Source organism: Schistocerca gregaria, chromosome 5, assembly GCF_023897955.1.
Source record: "Schistocerca gregaria isolate iqSchGreg1 chromosome 5, iqSchGreg1.2, whole genome shotgun sequence".
In the NCBI taxonomy this organism is placed as follows: Eukaryota; Metazoa; Arthropoda; class Insecta; order Orthoptera; family Acrididae; genus Schistocerca; species Schistocerca gregaria.
The window spans coordinates 244,208,367-244,228,970 of record NC_064924.1 but is presented as its reverse complement, the minus strand read 5'-3'; the positions used below and the strand labels follow the sequence as shown (position 1 = coordinate 244,228,970).

Genomic DNA, 20,604 nt, shown 5'->3' with positions numbered 1-20,604 from the left:
CTCCTTGGCCTTTCTTCTTTGTTTCAGAAAGTACGACCACATCCATGTTGAACATGTCAAGTTCTGCAGGTAGTAAATTTATTTCAGTGGAAATACCTTGTACATTCCAGCATCCAAACATAATTTTCTGTTTCTCATCGCCAGTTCGTCGTCCAAAGTTCCAATTTTTCCGAGGCATATTATTAGGTTTTTTAGCATTTTTATGTTTTTATGTGAGTGAGCAGCTGGCCCACTGCACAACCCCCAACCCGGACAACCAGGTAATTTTTACTCAAGGTTTTCTTCCTTTAGCCTTTGATAAGCCAATATCATACTACAAGGCAGCAGTTGCTAGTTTTGGTCCACCCCGGCTATTTTATTTCCCCGATACCCACCATATCTGGTGAGCAGTCCCCTATCCGCCACCTGGGGAGGTGCCCGATGGGAGACCAGCAAACTCCACACGGGAATAAATAATAAATAAATAATAAAATATTACCACTTGATATTTTTTGTGGTTGTTCAAAGGCATTGGATTGTGTAGATCAAGTCACTCTCTCAGAAAAACTCGTTTAAATGGAACTGATGCTGTACACACTGCTGGTGGGAATCACAGGTAATGAACAGAAAGCCGAAAGTTGTACTTCAGATGATGCTGGAAGGGTAAAAAATTTTAGTGACTGGAGAGAAATCACAAAGGGAGTCCCACAGGGTTCAGTTTTGTGTCCACTCCTGTTCCTCATATATGTCCTTGACCTTCCACTTAACATTCTTCTCCTTCTTCTTCACATCATGTATTAGACAAATTGTCTGTTACAGTAATTAACATTTAACAAGCAGAACTGGTGCCTTTTGTAGACGGTACTAGTGTTATAATAAACCCCGTTAGAGGGAAAGCAAAGGAAAAGATTGTTAATGATGTTTCTCAAAGAATTCTTAAGTGGTTCTCTGAAAATGAACTCTCCCCTGATTCCGACGAAACACATTATATTCAGTTGTGTACTACAGAATCATAACAACAATTGATATATCACATTAACAGGTAGAACACACCAAATTATTGGGCATATGTATTGATGAAAACTTGAACACTAGGAAGCATATTACTAAGCTTCTCAATTAAGTTCAGCTACTTGTGCCCTTCATATAATTGCTGATAGTGAAAACAAACAAATTAAACTGATGTCACATTTACAGACTGGTAGCCTGCAAAAAAATACACATTGTTTTTAAATGTATTTGCATGAGTAGGACTAAAAAAACAGTGTTCATTAATGTTAGCACTAATACCATATACATATCCTGTAACATGACTCTTCCACATCATTTTGATCAAAATAATCATTCAGATGATCTACATAACTAACTAACTAATGAGTAATAATAACAACTCACCATATATTTGAGGTGTTTAGTGCTCTATAGACAGATAAATAAGACTGAAAACGTGTGATTTACATTGTTGCCAGTAATTGATGAGTTTAAAATGTTCTTAGATATTCAGTTGGGTAGCATCGTCCATGTGGGGTATAGTATCGCGACAAACTGACTCATGGGGCACAAGTCAGCGTGCTGAAATACCACACAGTTAGGATGACACTACCCAGCTGAATGCATTAAGGCATCTGTGAAGGTTTTTGATCTTACCTAGACTACTATACTGCATCCATACTGCGCAAGCCATCATTTGGTGTGTGGTGGACCATTATTTGTCCTCCTCCTCCCCCCCCCCCCCCCTCCCCCACACTCCCCGCCTCCCCCCCCCACCATATCCCCTGTTCCATTTGTGTATGGTATGTGGAAGAATGATGGTCTGCAAAGCTTAGTATTACCTATAATTTCTCAGGTTTTCATGTTACGGTTATTTCATGAGACATGTGTGGGAGGAAGTAATTTGTTGCCTGGTTCCTCCTGGAACATATTCTCTCTGAATTTCAGTAGTAAATCTTTCCATTATCTGCAACACTACTTTTGTACTATGTGGCACTGGTGTTTGTTGAACTTCATCATATTGCTCTCATGCCGACTAAACAATTCTATAATAAAACTAGCCCCTCTTCGTTGGATCTTCTCTCTTGCTACTATTAATTCTAACTGATTAAGTCCAAAATTGATGAGCCCACTCAAGAATAAGTTGAACAAGTGTTTTGTAAGCCACTTCTTTTGTAGATGAATTATATTTACTTAATATTGTTCAGTGACCCTCAGTACAGACAAACAAACAATTGCAATTTCAGAAAAAATGGTTGATTTATTCAAGAGAGCTTCATAAATTGGGCAAGTCAATAACGCATTGCTCCACTTCTGGCCATTATCCTCTTTGTACAATTTGTTTCATGTCATCAGTCTGAAGTGTTTTTCAACTGTGTGCAGGATTGATCATTAAATGGCATATAATATACACTCCTGGAAATGGAAAAAAGAACACATTGACACCGGTGTGTCAGACCCACCATACTTGCTCCGGACACTGCGAGAGGGCTGTACAAGCAATGATCACACGCACGGCACAGCGGACACACCAGGAACCGCGGTGTTGGCCGTCGAATGGCGCTAGCTGCGCAGCATTTGTGCACCGCCACCATCAGTGTCAGCCAGTTTGCCGTAGCATACGGAGCTCCATCGCAGTCTTTAACACTGGTAGCATGCCGCGACAGTGTGGACGTGAACCGTATGTGCATTTGACGGACTTTGAGTGAGGGCATATAGTGGGCATGCGGGAGGCCGGGTGGACGTACCGCCGAATTGCTCAACACGTGGGGCGTGAGGTCTCCACAGTACATCGATGTTGTCGCCAGTGGTCGGCGGAAGGTGCTCGTGCCCGTCGACCTGGTACCGGACCGCAGCGACGCACGGATGCACGCCAAGACCGTAGGATCCTACGCAGTGCCGTAGGGGACCGCACCGCCACTTCCCAGCAAATTAGGGGCACTGTTGCTCCTGGGGTATCGGCGAGGACCATTCGCAACCGTCTCCATGAAGCTGGGCTACGGTCCCGCACACCGTTAGGCCATCTTCCGCTCACGCCCCAACATCGTGCAGCCCGCCTCCAGTGGTGTCGCGACAAGCGTGAATGGAGGGACGAATGGAGACGTGTCGTCTTCAGCGATGAGAGTCGCTTCTGCCTTGGTGCCAGTGATGGTCATATGCGTGTTTGGCGCCGCGCAGGTGAGCGCCACAATCAGGACTGCATACGACCAAGACACACAGGGCCAACACCCGGCATCGTGGTGTGGGGAGTGATCTCCTACACTGGTCGTACACCTCTGGTGATCGCCGAGGGGACACTGAATAGTGCACGTTACATCCAAACCGTCATCGAACCCATTGTTCTACCATTCCTAGACCGGCAAGGGAACTTGCTTTTCCAACAGGACAATGCACGTCCGCATGTATCCCGTGCCACCCAACGTGCTCTAGAAGGTGTAAGTCAACTACCCAGGCCAGCAAGATCTCCGGATCTGTCCCCCATTGAGCATGTTTGGGACTGGATGAAGCGTCGTCTCACGCGGTCTGCATGTCCAGCACGAACGCTGGTCCAACTGAGGCGCCAGGTGGAAATGGCATGGCAAGCCGTTCCACAGGACTACATCCAGCATCTGTACGATCGTCTCCATGGGAGAATAGCAGCCTGCATTGCTGCGAAAGGTGGATATACACTGTACTAGTGCCAACATTGTGCATGCTCTGTTGCCTGTGTCTATGTGCCTGTGGTTCTGTCAGTGTGATCATGTGATGTATCTGACCCCAGGAATGTGTCAATAAAGTTTCCCCTTCCTGGGACAATGAATTCACGGTGTTCTTATTTCAATTTCCAGGAGTGTAGTTTCTGTGATCACCTATATCGTGAATTAATTACTATTCAGACCTGCTGATCAGATCATTACTTCTGTTCTTCATAGTAGACTTTTCCTTTGTCTTCTGTGTTGGAGGATGAAAGAAAACTGAAATTATTGTCATATCTCTGTACTGACCAAGAAAATTTCTTCTCTCAGTTATCAGTTTCTTAAAGCTTCTTTATACTTTGACAGGTAACTTTCCTCAGATATTTGCAATACGGTCGTATTGCAACTGCTCGAATTTCAGATGTCTTATCCCATTAGACTGTACAGTGTGAATCCAGTTTGACAAAGCAAAACATCAGAGAGAATGAGTAATATCAAAATGACAGTGTTAAGACTCTTTCCGTTCTAAGATGTTATTGTTATTGATATTGTGAACCCTATTCTTCCATGGGAGCAACACACCTCTGATCTGCTAGGTCTAAGAGCAAGTAGCCCACAGTGGGTGGAGACGCTAAACTCTTTGTCCCATCTTGTAGATATGTTGTACCCTTACCTCGTATTATGCTGTCTGTAAATTAAATATCAATAAAAAAATATTAAATACACTGATCCTCTTTTTGTTGTTTAGGACAAGAGTGTAACCCATTATTATTCCTAGAATGATGTGTTACATCTAAAGTCTACTTCAGGTCACTCCAGATGGTCACTCCTTGGAATTTTACAGTAGTTACTGTTTCCAGTGGTTTGTCACTGGTAGTGTAATGATACAGTAATAGATGTCTTTGCCTATTTATGTGCAGTACATCACACTCTGTAGTAATTTTCAATACGGCTCATGTTGGCTTATATGCCAGATTCTGGTGTGGTCCGATTCGAGGTAATGTCAGTGAGAAACTGTAATGACATACCAGCTGATCGGTTTCCATAAAGGCATCTGTTGGTGCTACTACACTTTCAATTCTAGCAAGGATATAGGGGGTGAAAGAGGTATAATGAATATTATGTTACAAGCAGGAAACAAAGAGTGGAAATCAGGAGGATTAAACTCGAAAAACACCAGGAAGCAAGTGAATGGTGATCTCATTAAGACACCTGCATTTATTTTCACCTTCAGTTCTCTATCATTGCCTAAATATTAAACAGCACTGTTTATTTACGTTAATGTGACACCATACACGCCAAACCTTATGCACTATTCCTAGTTCTAGCTCTATGTTCTCACCACCAAAGGCTTCCAAGAGATGTGTACAATGTAGAACATGCAGCCGACCTACATACAAAGAAAGAAATGTGTATGACACAACATCACTATTCTGTCTGAACTGTTTAGTCAGTCACACCACTTGAAGTTGTGACTGCATTATTCTTTGAGAAAAATAAATTATGAGAAATTAAGGTTTCAAGGGGGGCCCCATCAGAGCAATGGTTACTGTTACACAAATTTTAATTGCTAAAAGATCTATCTGCAATTATTCCAGTTGGAGCTACCAATGGTAGCAGTGATGTGCATGATTTGTGCTTGTTTGTGTGAATGGGTGTGTGGTTTCTTTGCTGAAGAAGGCTTTGTCCAAAAGCTGTAACACGTAACAGTCTTTTCATTGTGCCTGTTTGCAGCTTATATGGGTCATTTTAATGGTTAGTAGCAATCTACCCTCTTCCTAATATTAACATTCCAGTCAGGAGATTTTCTCTACACTGTGGTTAAGGGCTCCACTTCCATGTGCCCCAGAATTTGAGCTGTTGAGAGTCTTTTCTTGGTAGAAGATTTGTGTGTTCTGAACATGCGACACAGTGCACTCTGCAGGATCATTCTGCACCACTCTTATATTATGCTTTTGTGCATCCACACAAACAATTCATTGGGAAGTGGTTGACAGTTGGCACTTCAGTCGGCACTCCCCAATAAGTACAAATCCACCAGAAATAGCATTGCCTGAAAGAAAGCCACCCAGATGGATACATACACTCAGCAAGGCAAACTAGACACTTTAAATCCAGCTGGCTGTGTACTTTCCTTTTGTTGGCTGGCACTCATCAGAAGTATAATTCATTGCAGTCTCAAATTCTTTGTGGCTAAGAATACAAACATCATCTTGTTGGAGAGAGAAATGTCTGTACAAATAAGGAAACATTGTCCAGACCATGGCAGAATTCTATGTTCTAACTATTACTACCATCAATGGGGACCCAACCTCCTCCTGAAAGTGAGCAGTCACTAAGAGAAGTAGTTGGGATTTCAGTCCTGCAAATGGTAATGTCTGTAACCAGCCCATTATGTGGGACATGGATTCAGCATTGCCTGAAGGAGGTGACACTTCACCAGGCCACGATAATATTCACAACTGTGTGTTCTGGCATCCCGTTCCAGTGGTAGTGAAATTCTCCTTCTAGAATTTCCATAACATCATTTATAAAGCGGAACAGTTCTCAGGCTCTTGGAAGGCAGCAGTTTAAATACCGACATGAAACCAAGGAAAGACTTTGTGTCCAAGTAGTTACAGTGTTGCTCTCACCAACTAAACGAGAAAAGGTCTCAGAAGCCATACAAATCCTCAGTAATTTTCAGTGTGCATCAGGGGATATCACTCCACGTTGATAACTGATACTGCTGTAGGCAGTTATACAACAGTCTTTCCTTTGCAGGCATCACCCCATACATAATCTCTTCCTTCCGGAAAAGGCCTATGATACTACTATGAGTCATACTATCCTCCAACAGCTCAACACCGTGGGACTTCTTTGCTCATCTTTATCTAGCCATTCCTTTCCCAAGTTTATTTTATATATGTATTCGGTGATGTCCTGACAATTGTTTTGTACTAGAGAGTAATGTCTCTCAAGGTAACTTTCAAAGAGAGACTTTCTAATTCTGTAATTAGTTCAATATGAACAGTAACTTTCCTGATCTGAATGGGGAATATCATTTTAATGAATCCCTGAGATCTCTGGGCCATTTAGTGATAACTTAACTAGTCATCCAATCTAAGGAATCTGAAAGTTCATTTCTCAAAGCTTTCAACCTTTGAAAAAATGTTAGGCACAAGACATGGGATGCAAGTGCGACACGTCTGACCCCCTTTTACAGTCTTCCTTTGCTCCCAGCGTGATTATCACTGCACATTGTATTGTTTTGATCATTCATCCTACCAGGAGATCCAGTTTTCTTTTTTCTTTCCTTTTTTTAGGGGGGGGGGGGTGTCTTTGTGTTAATGTTGGAAACTTACCACTTTCCAGTCATGCTGTATGTAATCATATTCTAACAAACATATATAGTGGAGCGGTAGTTTAACAAGTGTTTGGGAACAATAAGGCCATTTGGAATTTGTGCAAAAAAACTATATTTTAGAATATGATGTGACAGATATTTGCGCTAGAGTGTCAAAATCACCGTATTGGCTGCTCCCAAAGTCCAAAGACAATTTAGATTTGACAGATTTTAAGAGAGAAATTACTGCAAATGTCATTTTCAAAACATTCTACCAAAAGAGGCAGGGATGATACATAGCAGTTAATTCAGAAATAAGAAAAGTTAACTAGATAATAAAACAAAGCCGTTGACATACAGTTGCAAGAAGTCCAGATCAAATCTGTACTGAAACTAGGTCATTGCACTTTATGCTTTGATGATAGGTTTCACAGAATAACAGCAAATGAAGGGTTGTTATGTAGTCCCATCATTTATACAGTGCTGTTGACAGGATTTTATCACTGTCTTGTAATGCCGCTTGTAAGATGGAGTGGGGTTCTTCTGTTTGACAGTAAGTTCGTCTCTGACATGCTGTCGTGGTTGGTATGTGGTGCTACTAAACTTTTGATAATATTTTAGAGTAACGCCACAGCTTTATCAATGCAGAGGGGCTCTCTTGGCTGCGCAATCATTTTTGCTGTCCATCATCTTCAGGATCCACTTGCTAGGTAAATTTATGGTGTACGTGCAGACTTTTATGTTGTCTTATAGGCGTTAGAGGAGTGAGACATGCTTGAGAAAAGATTTTTCTCGTTTTCTGTGATTCTCTCGGTGGCTTCCAAGCAATTCATCAGATTTACCTCAGGGAGAAAGTAATACAGATGCTCGTGGACATTTCCTCCTTCAGAAGTGGATAGGTACCAGGACATTCCTGGATGCAGTGAGTGAAAAAGCCGATGTAGTGGCCAAGGAAAGGTAGAAAGTGCCAAAATTGTGCCACTACCCTGCAAAATATTACCACACTGTTATGTCAGAAGGTCACATGTCAACGGTAGAACAAGATGGTACTGACTATTCCTTTACAGCATTTTGTCCTCTAGCCCATGGCTACGTACTTTGGAAAAAGGGGTCACAAACATGTTGTGCATTGGGATACAAGTTTTAGTACATCAGTTTTAACAGTTGTGTACTATATACCAGGGAGAGGACTACAGTAAATTTAGGTAGATACTTGCTTCGACTTCAGTTGATGACAAGATGAATTTCGTAGGAGTTTTACAGTTTTGGCTGAACACCCAACTTGCTTTATCTTGTCAGATTTTGCTTTGTTGACCTGAGATAGTTGCATAATTTAGGCTTAAGTTGCCACTTTTTCCGGTTTCTTGATTTCTCTTTTCTTCCTGTCAGTGAAAGAGTGAACCTATCCAACTTTCCAGTGTTCAATTTTATTACTGCTTTTTGGTTGGAAGATCTTTTCTTGCATCAAAAAGTAACACTTGTTGCAAACACTGCTTATATCATTAAAATGCCAATATTTGTAATAATGTTAAAATAATAAAATTTATATGTTTAAATTTTTATTAATTAGTTATTTTGTATTCTAGGGCACACTGAAAGGATTGCTGCCAGATCAACTGGAAAAGCTTGATTGCCAGATTATCCTTGGAAATACTTACCATCTTGGTACAAGACCGGTAATTAGCACTAGTCTACAGTTATTTAATAAAACACAACTTGTCAGTTAAAAACCTTTTGAATTCAAGTACCCTAAATGGGTGGAAATATAGCAAAATTATGATCATATTTTGATATAGGCTTAGCAGAAATTTATTAGGGGGAAAACATTACACATGATTAAATATGTCACTATTGAGTTCAGGTGAGACATGAAATTTTAGGTCAGATATAGAATTCCAGCGTACTGAATCGATTCAGATTGCTTTCAGAGCTGCACCAGCTCTCAAGTGTGACATTTTTACAACAACATGTTTTCGGACTGTGTTATCCATCATCAAGTGCTATGAGACAAGGAAAGGAATCAGTACATCACAATATGCACGTACTGACAACCATATAAAATATTTGCATTGTCCTGTAGAATAGCGTACCTTAAAGCTTTCGTACCATTATACACCAAAAGCAAAAACCCAGCAGCAAACGTGCGTTGTCAAAAATAAATGTCTTCCTGGAAAGTCTCATGTTGCGTGTTATATTCTCAAGGCATAGTTGTAAACTTAAAGACAGCCACTTTCACCTGCCAGAGGTAGTTCCTTCCTCCAATGCATATGTCACAGTCCCCAACGATGCTACTGTCTCTTATAAAATCTATGATTGTCACATGTCAGGTCCTATTAATTCTAAAAACCAATACTACACCTGTGTTGCAATATGTGCATCCATATAGAATTATCATCAGAAAACATTAAATCTAAAGCTGCTATTGGAGACTGCTTCCTAAGGACGTCACTAAAATGGGCCCAGTAATAACCCTTGGATATTTCTATATTCTCATTTAACACACTAACACATTCATTTTTACAGTACAAAATATTTTCATTTCCTCTAAACTTGACAACCACCATCCTTTATCCTCAAAGTGCAATACCGTTATGCTCTCTGTAATGTTACTCAATGAATGCTGCTTACTCTTGAAGTGCTTCGCCACTGACAATGAGCCATTCTCTTCATTAATATGCTTTTCCCCAAACCTTCCGTAAAGTGCCTGCTTGCTCTGCGGGACCATGTGGCCACAAATAGATCCAGTTGTAACCTGGTGCTGCCAGGGTAGGTAAAGTGCCGAGCTGCGCCAGAGTAGTTCATTCTTTGTAGTCCTCTGGGCCTGGTACTGACCACAGTAGTGGTCCATCAGTCAGAGCTCTCACAAAGGAAATCATTAGAATCTCCAGTGCCTTACTACCGCCAATTGCCACAGCATTGTGGAAGTGCCAATGACTACCTCAAGAATTATCAGAAAGTGGCCTCTAAACCAGAGACTACAGTCGAGTTTTGTATTGGCTGTCGCCATTACTGTGTGTTGCAACTTTTCAACTCCAAAGTATACTCAGTCTTTGTCAGTTGTTGGGGCCATCTTCCCAATTATGGACATGCATCAGTCAAGTGATATCTTAAACAGTACCATGAATAATTGTTGTAAAAATCTAACTCTAAGATGGAGCTCTTGGTTTGTGTGTTCTTTAGTAAACTGGTGTTCTCATTGCAGCTCCACTGGTGTGGGACATTCGCATTCCCTTCTGTAATGTAGTGTTACTGGAACATAAGCTGTTTGGATGAACAGACCTACTGCTCACCCTAATATTTTACTGCAGTTTAGTTTCCTACTCATTAATTTTTGTTGCAAACTAACTGTGATGTGCAGGCAAGTAAAGCATGAAGTACAGTTTCAAGATACTTTGCATTTGCAAAACATTTACAGTGTTGCAAAGATTTCACAAAATGCAGATGGTGTCTCAAGTATGGTTGGAGAAAAGTACTGTACAGTAACATATAAAATAAATTTTATGAAGAAATTAAGTAATAGATGCTGTTGTTACTCCAATAACTTCAGACATAGTAACACACAGTAGTGAAATTCAAAAGTCAAATGTGAATAGAGATAAGAACTAATGTGTGTGACACGTTACTTCCTTTATTAAAATTACAGCTATTTCTTTATTATTAACACGATGACTGCTGTGTGGCTACCAGTGGCCAAAGCAGGCAGCTCTGATGTGCTGGCAGCATCCTAAGGCACTCAGTGTGTTCAAGTTATTTCATTGTTTTAGGATATACCAGTCTAGTGTGTTTTGCATTCACCAGTTGCAGAGTCTAGTAAAAATAGGAAAGTTTGTTAACATTTGAAGCATATTCACCACTAAAAATTTGGCATTGTTATGGAGAGAAATTGCTCAAGAAAATTTCAGGTTTTGTTCCAAGTGCCGTCACCAAAGTCCACAGCTGCTTCTTTTCCCTTTTTTATGTTATTTGAGTGCTGTATTTCATACAGAAAATGTACAGCAATTTTGTGCCACAGCATGCATATGAACCTAACACATTTGATTTCAACGGCTGCTTCGCTGCCTGAGTCATCTGGATCCTTCCCTCCACCACCAGCTTTTCTGAACTGTGCAGATGGGCGTTATCCTTACAGTACATTTTCTGCTCCCTTCATTATCCCGGCGCAACTTATGGTAACATACTGTCCCCAACCCCCATCCCACTGTCCTATCATCTCCTCCCCATTCTCATCTTCCACCCTGTTTATTTGCAGCCCTCTGCCAATGCATCCACCCGTTCTTCCTCGCTGCTCTTCATTTTTCCTCCTTTTTTTCCCCCCATGTCCCTGCTCCGCAACGTCCTGACGCTGCACCTGTTGACGGTCTCGTCCCTGCACACTCCAGCAGACAGCATTCTTTTCTCTCTCTCCACCCATCCACTATTATCCCTTCCCCACCTCCCCCAGATTGCTGCTTGCACCCCACATAATGTTGCTTTTGGGCCCGAAATGCTGGAGTTGACAGTTGTGCATGTGCAAGCTGTGCTTGCTTCCTTGTGTGTGTGTGTGTGTGTGTGTGTGTGTGTGTGTGTGTGTGTTCTTTTACTGGTGAAGGCTGTGGTTGAAAGCTGTATATGAGTGTCTTTTCATTGTGCCTGTCTGCAACTTGACGTGTCTTCTTTATGGTAAGTAGCAGTTTGTCTTTTCCTACATTATTGATATTCATATCTAGAGTTTTCATTGTTTGAAATTTGTGAGAGAAGAATGTATACATACATTACAATAAATACTGCATGCACAGAGGCATTCAATCAATCCTTCTTCCTGCACTTCATATGCAAATGTAACAGAAAGAAACCGTAATAACTGGTACAATTAGTTGTTCCTTCTGCCATGCACATCACAGACGTTTGCAGAGTATAGATGTAGATGTAGATGGTAGTGTTGCCCATATCTAGGCTAAATGAGTTTGAAATCATTCCACTGTACCTGATTTTTATCATTTTTTGCCAAATCATTCCGGCAAACAGTTGAATACTGTTGATGACTCCTTCACTCCTTTCTATCCAAACAATACTAGTTCCATCTCCAGTACATTTCTGGAAATAAAGTGTTACATTGAAGTAAAGGGAAAGTATATGACGCTAAACTTTTTGTGTGTACTGTGTTGCTATTGTTTTCTTAATCCAAAAACACAATTTCATGTTAAATTATGATCATCATATCTACTACAAACACTCAGATATAAAGACCTCCATACTGTTGTTATAGAGATATGACTTTGATCCACTTAATTTACTAAAGTATTAACTACATATTTGCAGATGCTTATTTGTCTGTTCTGCATGTTACTAAAGAAGTATTGCCCCACCATTTGGGATGTGGTAGTAGGCACCGCTCATTTTGTCAGTTGTTTTTATGTCTTGTTATATGTGTGTCCCTATTGTTTCACAGGGTCCAGATGTTATTAAAAAAGCAGGAGGCCTGCATAAATTTATGGGCTGGAAGAGGGCCTTGTTGACAGATTCTGGTGGATTCCAGATGGTCTCACTGTTGAAACTCGCTGAAATCACTGAAGAAGGCGTAAAATTCAGGTCTCCATACAATGGTTGGTATCTTCAGTAATAGTTTCTAGTGAAAGATTATCAGTAAAATGTGAAACTATCTGTTTATCCAGTAGCAGTTACAGAGGAAAATATTTGTGTTTAACATTTACTAAACATAGCTGGAGGTAAAACAAAACAGTACTGGTCCTGGGTCATTCGACTCTACCAATTCATAACTGGGAATCCAAGTGGTCATGACAAAATACACTAAGATAATGTGTTCAGAGCAGCAAATTTTCCTCTCTCTGATGTTTACCTCTTTTTTTTTTTTTTAATCCCAATTTCTGTACTGCAGCATTCTGTTACATGCAAGGTCTGTTCTAAAAATTCATTTATTTAGTTATTTGCCAATTCCTCATCCCTTCGCATGCATATGCTTTCAGCACATATATTGTAAACAGCACTCCTCCTCCTCCTCCTCCTCCTCCTCCCTGAGTCTACCTCTTTCTTCCTCTGTCCACTCATCCTCCTACCTCTGTCTGTCTATCCCCCCCTCCCTAGTCTCTCTCTCTCTCTCTCTCTCTCTCTCTCTCTCTCTCTCTCTCTCTCTCACTGTTTTGTCATCTCCTCCTTTCCCTCTCTTTGATCTTATCCTCCAACCTCTCTCTCTCTGACCATACCCTCCTCCCCGTTTCGCTTTCCATCTCCGCTCTCCCTCTTAGTTTTCAACCTGTCCGCTACCCCTCTACACCTTCCACCTTCCTCCCCTCCCGTTGTCCGTTTCTTCGCCCATCTCGCTCAGTCCATCCCCTCCTCTGTCCATCTAAACCTGTCCCCAGCCATGATCATCAGCATAAGTAGCCCCTGCAACGCAGTTCAGTAAAGCAGTCTGATACTATTCCCACAACACAACTGTCATGCAGGGCAGGCTACTCATCAGGGGCTTAAAATTATTCATTTGCCCCCTGACATACAGGCTACCATGCAAAGCAGGCTGATAGTATTCCAACTCGCATATCATGAAGGGCAGCGTATGTGTCAAGATGGAAAACTGTTTCTTGCCCCAGGCATGTAGGTTGCCCTGTAAAGCAGCTTGATTTGCTAGGCAAATATTGTTCCCGCACAACATGCATGTCATGAAGGGTAGCCTATGAGCCAGGGACTGGAAAAAAATGCTTTTGCCTGTATCCCCATTCCTATTGGAGCCAGGAGATTATAAATGCCACAGTGCTGATTCTCGTTATGCCTGCTGTTTCTGTGCCAAATTTAGTTGAAATTGAATCAAGGGTTTGGGAAGACCTCTCTCTCTCTCTCTCTCTCTCTCTCTCTCTCTCTCTCTCTCTCTCTCTCACACACACACACACACACACACACACACACACACACACACACACACAGAGAGAGAGAGAGAGAGAGAGAGAGAGAGAGAGATGTAAAAGGCAAGATTAAAAATACATTCTACAACAATTTTTGTCTTTGTTACTGAGTTAGTTTTTCAAAGTTATGATGTTACTTCATTATTTGTTTTTCTGAATGCTGTACCATACTTCATCATGTTGTTGTTGTGGTGGTGGTCTTCAGTTCTGCGACTGGTTTGATGCAGATCTCCGTGCTACTCTATCCTGTGCAAGCTTCTTCATCTCCCAGTACCTACTGCAGCCTACATCCTTCTGAATCTGCTTAGTGTATTCATCCCTTGGTCTCCCTCTACGATTTTTACCCTCCATGCTGCCCTCCAGTACTAAACTGGTGATCCCTTGATGCCTCAGAACATGTCCTACCAACTGATCCCTTCTTCTAGTCAAGTTGTGCCACAAACTCCTCTTCTCCCCAATTTTATTCAATACCTCATCATTAGTTATGTGATCTACCCATCTAATCTTCAGCATAATTCTGTAGCACCACATTTCGAAAGCTTATATTCTCTTCTTGGCCAAATTATTTATCGTACATGTTTCACTTCCATACATGGCTACACTCCATACAAATACTTTCAGAAACGACTTCCTGACACTTAAATCAATACTCGATGTTAACAAATTTCTCTTCTTCAGAAACGTTTTCCTTGCCATTGCCAATCTACATTTCATATCTCTCTTCTTCGACCATTATCAGTTATTTTGCTCCCCAACTAGCAAAACTCCGTTACTACTTTAAGTGTCTTATTTCCTAATCTAATTCCCTCAGCATCACCTGACGTAATTCGATACATTCCATTATCCTTGTTTTGCTTTTGTTGATGTTCATCTTATACCCTCCTTTCAAGACCCTGTCCATTCCGTTCAACTGCTCTTCCAAGTCCTTTGCTGTCTCTGACAGAATTACAATGTCACCGGCGAACCTCAAAGTTTTTATTTCTTCTACATGGATTTTAAAACCTACTGTGAATTTTTCTTTTGTTTCCTTTACTGCTTGCTCAATATAGAGATTGAATAGCATCGGGGAGAGGCTACAATCCTGTCTCACTCCCTTCCCAACCACTGCTTCCCTTTCATGTCCCTCGACTCTTATAACTGCCACCTGATTTCTCAAAAAATTATAAATAGCCTTTCGTTCCCTGTACCTTCTATCAGTTTTTCCATTTGTCTGTAAAGAATTCGCGCTAGTATTTTGCAGCTGTGACTTATTAAACTGATAGTTCGGTACTTTTCACATCTGTCAACACCTGCTTTCTTTGGGATTGGAATTATTATATTCTTCTTGACGTCTGAGGGAATTTCGCCTGTCTCATACATCTTGCTCACCAGATGGTAGAGTTTTGTCAGGACTGGCTCTCCCAAGGCTGTCAGTAGTTCTAATGGAATGTTGTCTACTCCTGGAGCCTTGTTTTGACTTAGGGCTTTCAGTGCTCTGTCAAACTCTTCACGCAGTGTCATATCTCCCATTTCATCTTCATCTACCTCCTCTTCCATTTCCATAATATTGTCCTCAAGAACATCGCCGTTGTATAGACCCTCTCTATACTCCTTCCATCTTTCTGCTTTCCCTTCTTTGCTTAGAACTGGGTTTCCATCTGAGCCCTTGATATTCATGCAAGTGGTTCTCTTTTCTCCAACGGTCTCTTTAATTTTCCTGTAGGCAATATTTATCTTACCCCTCGTGAGATAATCCTCTACATCCTTACATTTGTCCTCTAGCCATGCCTGCTTAGCCATTTTGCACTTCCTGTCGATCACATTTTTGAGACATTTGTATTCCTTTTTGCCTGCTTCAGTTACTGCATTTTTGTATTTTCTCCTTTCATCAGTTAAATTCAGTATCTATTCTGCTAGCTCTCGTCTTTTTACCTACTTGATCCTCTGCTGCCTTCACTATTTCATTCCTCAGAGCTACCCATTTGTCTTCTACTGTATTTCTTTCCCCCATTCCTGTCAATTGTTCTCTTATGCTCTCCCTGAAACTCTGTAGAACCTCTGGTTTAGTCAGTTTATCCAGGTCCCATCTCCTTAAATTCCCACCTTTTTGCAGTTTCTTCAGTTTTAGTCTACAGTTCATAACCAATAGATTGTGGTCAGAGTCCACATCTGCCCCTGGAAATGTCTTACAGTTTAAAACCTGGTTCCTAAATCTCTGTCTTACAATTATATAATCTGTCTGACACCTTTTAGTATCTCCAGGGTTCTTCCATGTATACAACCTTCTTTTATGATTCTGGAACCAAGTGTTAGCTATGATTAAGTTATGCTCTCTGTGCAAAATTCTACAGGTGGCTTCCTCTTTCATTTCATAGCCCCAATCCATATTCATCTACTACGTTTCCTTCTCTTCCTTTTCCTACTGTCAAATTCCAGTCACCCATGACTATTAAATTTTCATCTCCCTTCACTACCTGAATAATTTCTTTTATCTCATCATACATTTCATCAATTTCATCATCATCTGCAGAGCTAGTTGGCACATAAACTTGTACTACTGTAGGAGGTGTGGGCTTTGTGTCTATCTTGGCCATAATAATGCGTTCACTATGTTGTTTGTAGTAGCTTATCCGTTCTCCTATTTTTTTTATTCATTATTAAACCTACTCCTGCATTCCCCTATTTGATTTTGTATTTATAACCCTGTATTCATGCTACCAAAAGTCTTGTTCCTCCTACCATTGAACTTCACTAATTCCCACTATATCTAACTGTAACCTATCCATTTCCCTTTTTAAATGTTCTAATGTACCTGCCCAATTAAGTAAGGGATCTGACATCCCACGCTCCGACCCGTAGAATGGCAGTTTTCTTTCTCCTGATAACGACATCCTTCCTTTAGGAATATTTTACCCAAGAGGACAACATCATCATTTAACCATACAGTAAAGCTGCATGCCCTCGGGACTAATTACAGCTGTAGTTTCCCCTTACTTTCAGCCGTTCGCAGTACCACAACAGCAAGGCCATTTTAGTTAGTATTACAGGGCTAGATCAGTCAATCATCCAGACTGTTGCCCCTGCAACTACTGAAAAGGCTGCGGCCCCTCTTCAAGAACCACACGTTTGTCTGACCTCTCAACAGATACTCCTCCGTTGTGGTTGCAACTACGGTACCGCCATCTGTATCGCAGAGGCACACAAGCCTTCCCACCAACGGCAAGGTCCATGGTTCAGTGGCGGGGGGTGGGGGGACTTCAATACTATGAAACGTGTACAACCAGAATGCTGAAATTGCCATCAATTGGAGCATTGATATGTCCTCACTCATATGCTGTGTGCTGTGCATAATGCCATTATGGAGATGAGAAAAACAACCCTTAGGTGATACTACAATTTGCAGTGATTGATATATGTAAACATGTACAGACCAATACATATGGCACATCTGTCTGAAAGATAATGTTCATCCGTGAGTAAGAACAAAGAGAATGGCCAGCCAGCATTCCTTTTTCAGTATAAATTCTGTGCTGAATTATATTAAAAATGTAAGAAATTTTAGAATTCATACAATAAGACTAGAGTATCCTTAATTTGGCACATTGGTTGTATGTATTTTGTGGTAATGTATAGTGAAATTGTAGTTCTTGCATACAGTCATGGGTGTTCACAACATCAAATATTTGGTTGTTCCATTGAAGTCTGTGAACTTTGCTAAGGTGGTTCAGGTAATTTTACTGTCATTCTTAATGTATGTGTTGTATTTTCTTAATTCATGTTTTAATTTTTAGGGTATTGCAGAACCACTTGAAATTGTATATAGCTTAAAATCCACAGTGGAATAAATAGTGTGTCATACCACTGACAGTCACCTGGTGAAAATGTTGCAATTTCATAAGTACAGTGTGACTGTCACCAACCAAAGTGTAAACATTTCTGTCACCCTTTCAGGAGCTACACTCATTTATTGGCTACTTTCAGTGATTCGTACAAGATCAGTTATCCGCTTGGACTGACCACATAGAATTTATCATTCTCTCTTCAATACCTTCATTTGTTTTTGTTGTTACTTCACATTTCCTGTTCATTCTGTCATGTTTTTAAAACTCTTGAAAGAACATTCTTCATAAATAATGGTGAGAATTACTTGCCTAACATGTCTTCACCTTCCTCTTTTGTACTACACAAAAATCCTGATAATTACATGGGTAGATCAGATAACCAATAAGGATGGACTGAATAAAATTGTGGAAAAAAAGAAACTTATGGCATAACCTCACTAAAAGAAAATACAAGTTTATAGAATAAAAGCCGAATCATCAAGGAGTAGTTAATTTGGTAATGGATGGAAATGCGGGAAGGAGGGATAAACATTTTAAAGGGAGACCAGTGTTGGAATAGAGTAATAGGCTTAAAACTTATGTAGGTTGCATTAGTTATTCAAAGATAAAGAAATTTTCACAGAATAGATTAAGAACTGTATCAAACCAGTCATTGGACTGAAAAATACAACACCAAATAACAGTAAAATATGTCCAGTGTGGCTGTTTATAATCACTGAATATCATTCCTAACATACTTGTTCCTTTTTGTCTACTGGTTTTGAGTTTTTAAAAGTGCTTTGAGTATGATTTGCTTTTTGCAGAACTACAGCTGTCTTTAGATGTTCTTGATTTAGCTGCTTCTCTGCTACATGTAATATGCATTTGTTGACAAAATTACTTAATAGGATAGGAAAAAAAAGTACTTACCAAGTGGGGGAAGAACACACACATAAAAGACAGTTGTAATTGGCAGGCCTTCGAAGCCATTGGCTCCTCCTTCAGGCAGAAGGGTTGAAGGGGAAGGAAGAAGGGTGAAGGAAAAGGACTGGAGAGGTCTAGGAAAAGGGGTACATTTCGGGAAAGTCACCCAGAACTGCGGGTCAGGAGAGACTTACCATATGGGATGAGCAGGAAAGACTGATTGTTGGGATCATCTGGTAGCAGAATACATGAGGTGTGATCAAAAAGTAATGGAAATTTTTGTTTTTGCTAAAGAATATTTCTTTATTTATAAAAATCAACTTTGTCCCCTTCAGAGTATTCCCCCTCAGATATAATTCACTTTTGCCAGCACTTTCTCCAATCTTGGAAGCATTTCTGAATGTTATTTTTCGTTATGGTGTTTATCTCCTTCAGTGATTCTGTTTTTATCTCATATATATCCGGTAAATACAATGACTGAGGCAGCATAATCGGTTTATTTTTTGCCAAAAAATCATGAACAAGTATTGAGATGTGAGCAGGAGCATTAACACGATGCAGTTTCTATAGTGGTTTTGCCACAATTCTGGTCGTTTTCTGCAGATTACTTCACACAAACTGTGGATAACTTCCAGGTAGTACTCCTTGTTGACCATACAATCATAAGGCAGGAACTTGTGATGCACTATCCCATTGTAATTGAAGAAAACGTTGAGAAGAACCTTCACATGTGATTGACTTGCCACCATCTCCCCCCCCCCCCCCCCCCCCCCCTTCGTCTTCACCCCGTTTTCACCCTTCAGGCAGTTTCCATAGGGAGAGGTTCTGGATCGTTGTCGACTTCTCTGAGCAATTCCTGAGCGATGTCTACGCAATATCATTTATGTTTAAAATTCAAGTATTTCAGAGCAAACTTCGCTGCTAGATGTTTTATGCCCAAAACATTAGAAAAAAAATCACATGGCATGAGCCAAAGGATATGCCAGCATCATCAGCAACCTCTCTGATGGTGATTCAGCGCTAAATATTCAAAACAGCTGAAAATGCAAATATGTGTACCAACAAGCAAAAAAAAAAAAAAAAAAGTAAATTGACTTATGAAGCCTGCAAGACTAAAAAATTATTATTTTTTTTAATCATACCTCTTACACTTTATCATACCTCGTAAACCTAAGCACAAGATACTGGACTTCAATCGATACTTCACAACAAACACCATCTCGATCCTCCATCCTATCCCATATCATTCCATTCCACCTCACCCCACCACAAATACTATCTTCTCTGACTGGCATAGATGGGAATTGTGCTTCAGATCCCACAATCTTTCTTGCTTCCATCTCTGCTAGCCTCTGTCTTACATCCATCTCCATACATGACCTTGTGCAGCCCAAGTCACAGCATTACTCCACACCCATAGTGTCTTCTCAGTTGTCTCCCTCTTCCTCTGTCCCCTGCCCCCCACTCAGTCATATTCTTCGTTTGATTGTGTACCACATGCATCGTCACCTGCCTGCACCAGGATGGTATAGCCGGCACCACATTCCTATCCCGTAATCTGTTACCTTTATGTTCCAGCTGACAGCCACCTCCAGGATAAATCATATTAATACTGAGTAATAACACCTGTAGCCATGATAATGGCCTCAACTCAACAAGGAAGAGAATCAAAGTGTCCAAGTTTCTTCGGGTACACCATAGCCAGTTGAAGCATTTAATTGATGATGAGATCCTTAGAGCTATCAAATTGTTGGTGATTTGAGTTTCATCCACTGTTCGAAATAGTTCCAAACATTTTCTATGGTATTAAGATTGTGTGATTTAGCAGGTGAGTTGAGGTGTGACAGGGTGCTTGAATCATAGTTAAACCAGGGACATTTTCATGCAGCTCCTTGAACATGGCTGTTGGTGTCATGGAAGCCAGGAGTGCTCATAGCAAACTTGTCATGAAGATGTAGAGGAGAGCACTTCGCTTGCTGGCAGAGACTGTTAAAATAAATAACCCAGTTCATATT

The 20,604-nt window shown here is 40.7% G+C and overlaps 1 protein-coding gene across 1 annotated transcript in view; it reads left to right on the top strand.

Annotated features, from left to right (window-relative positions):
• LOC126272962 (queuine tRNA-ribosyltransferase catalytic subunit) overlaps positions 1–20,604 on the top strand; it is a 68,653-nt gene that overhangs the window by 18,101 nt on the left and 29,948 nt on the right. The window contains exons 2-3 of the mRNA XM_049976290.1: positions 8,556–8,645; positions 12,398–12,551. Of these exons, the coding sequence (XP_049832247.1) occupies positions 8,556–8,645; positions 12,398–12,551 (244 nt within the window). The remainder of the gene's footprint in view (positions 1–8,555; positions 8,646–12,397; positions 12,552–20,604) is intronic.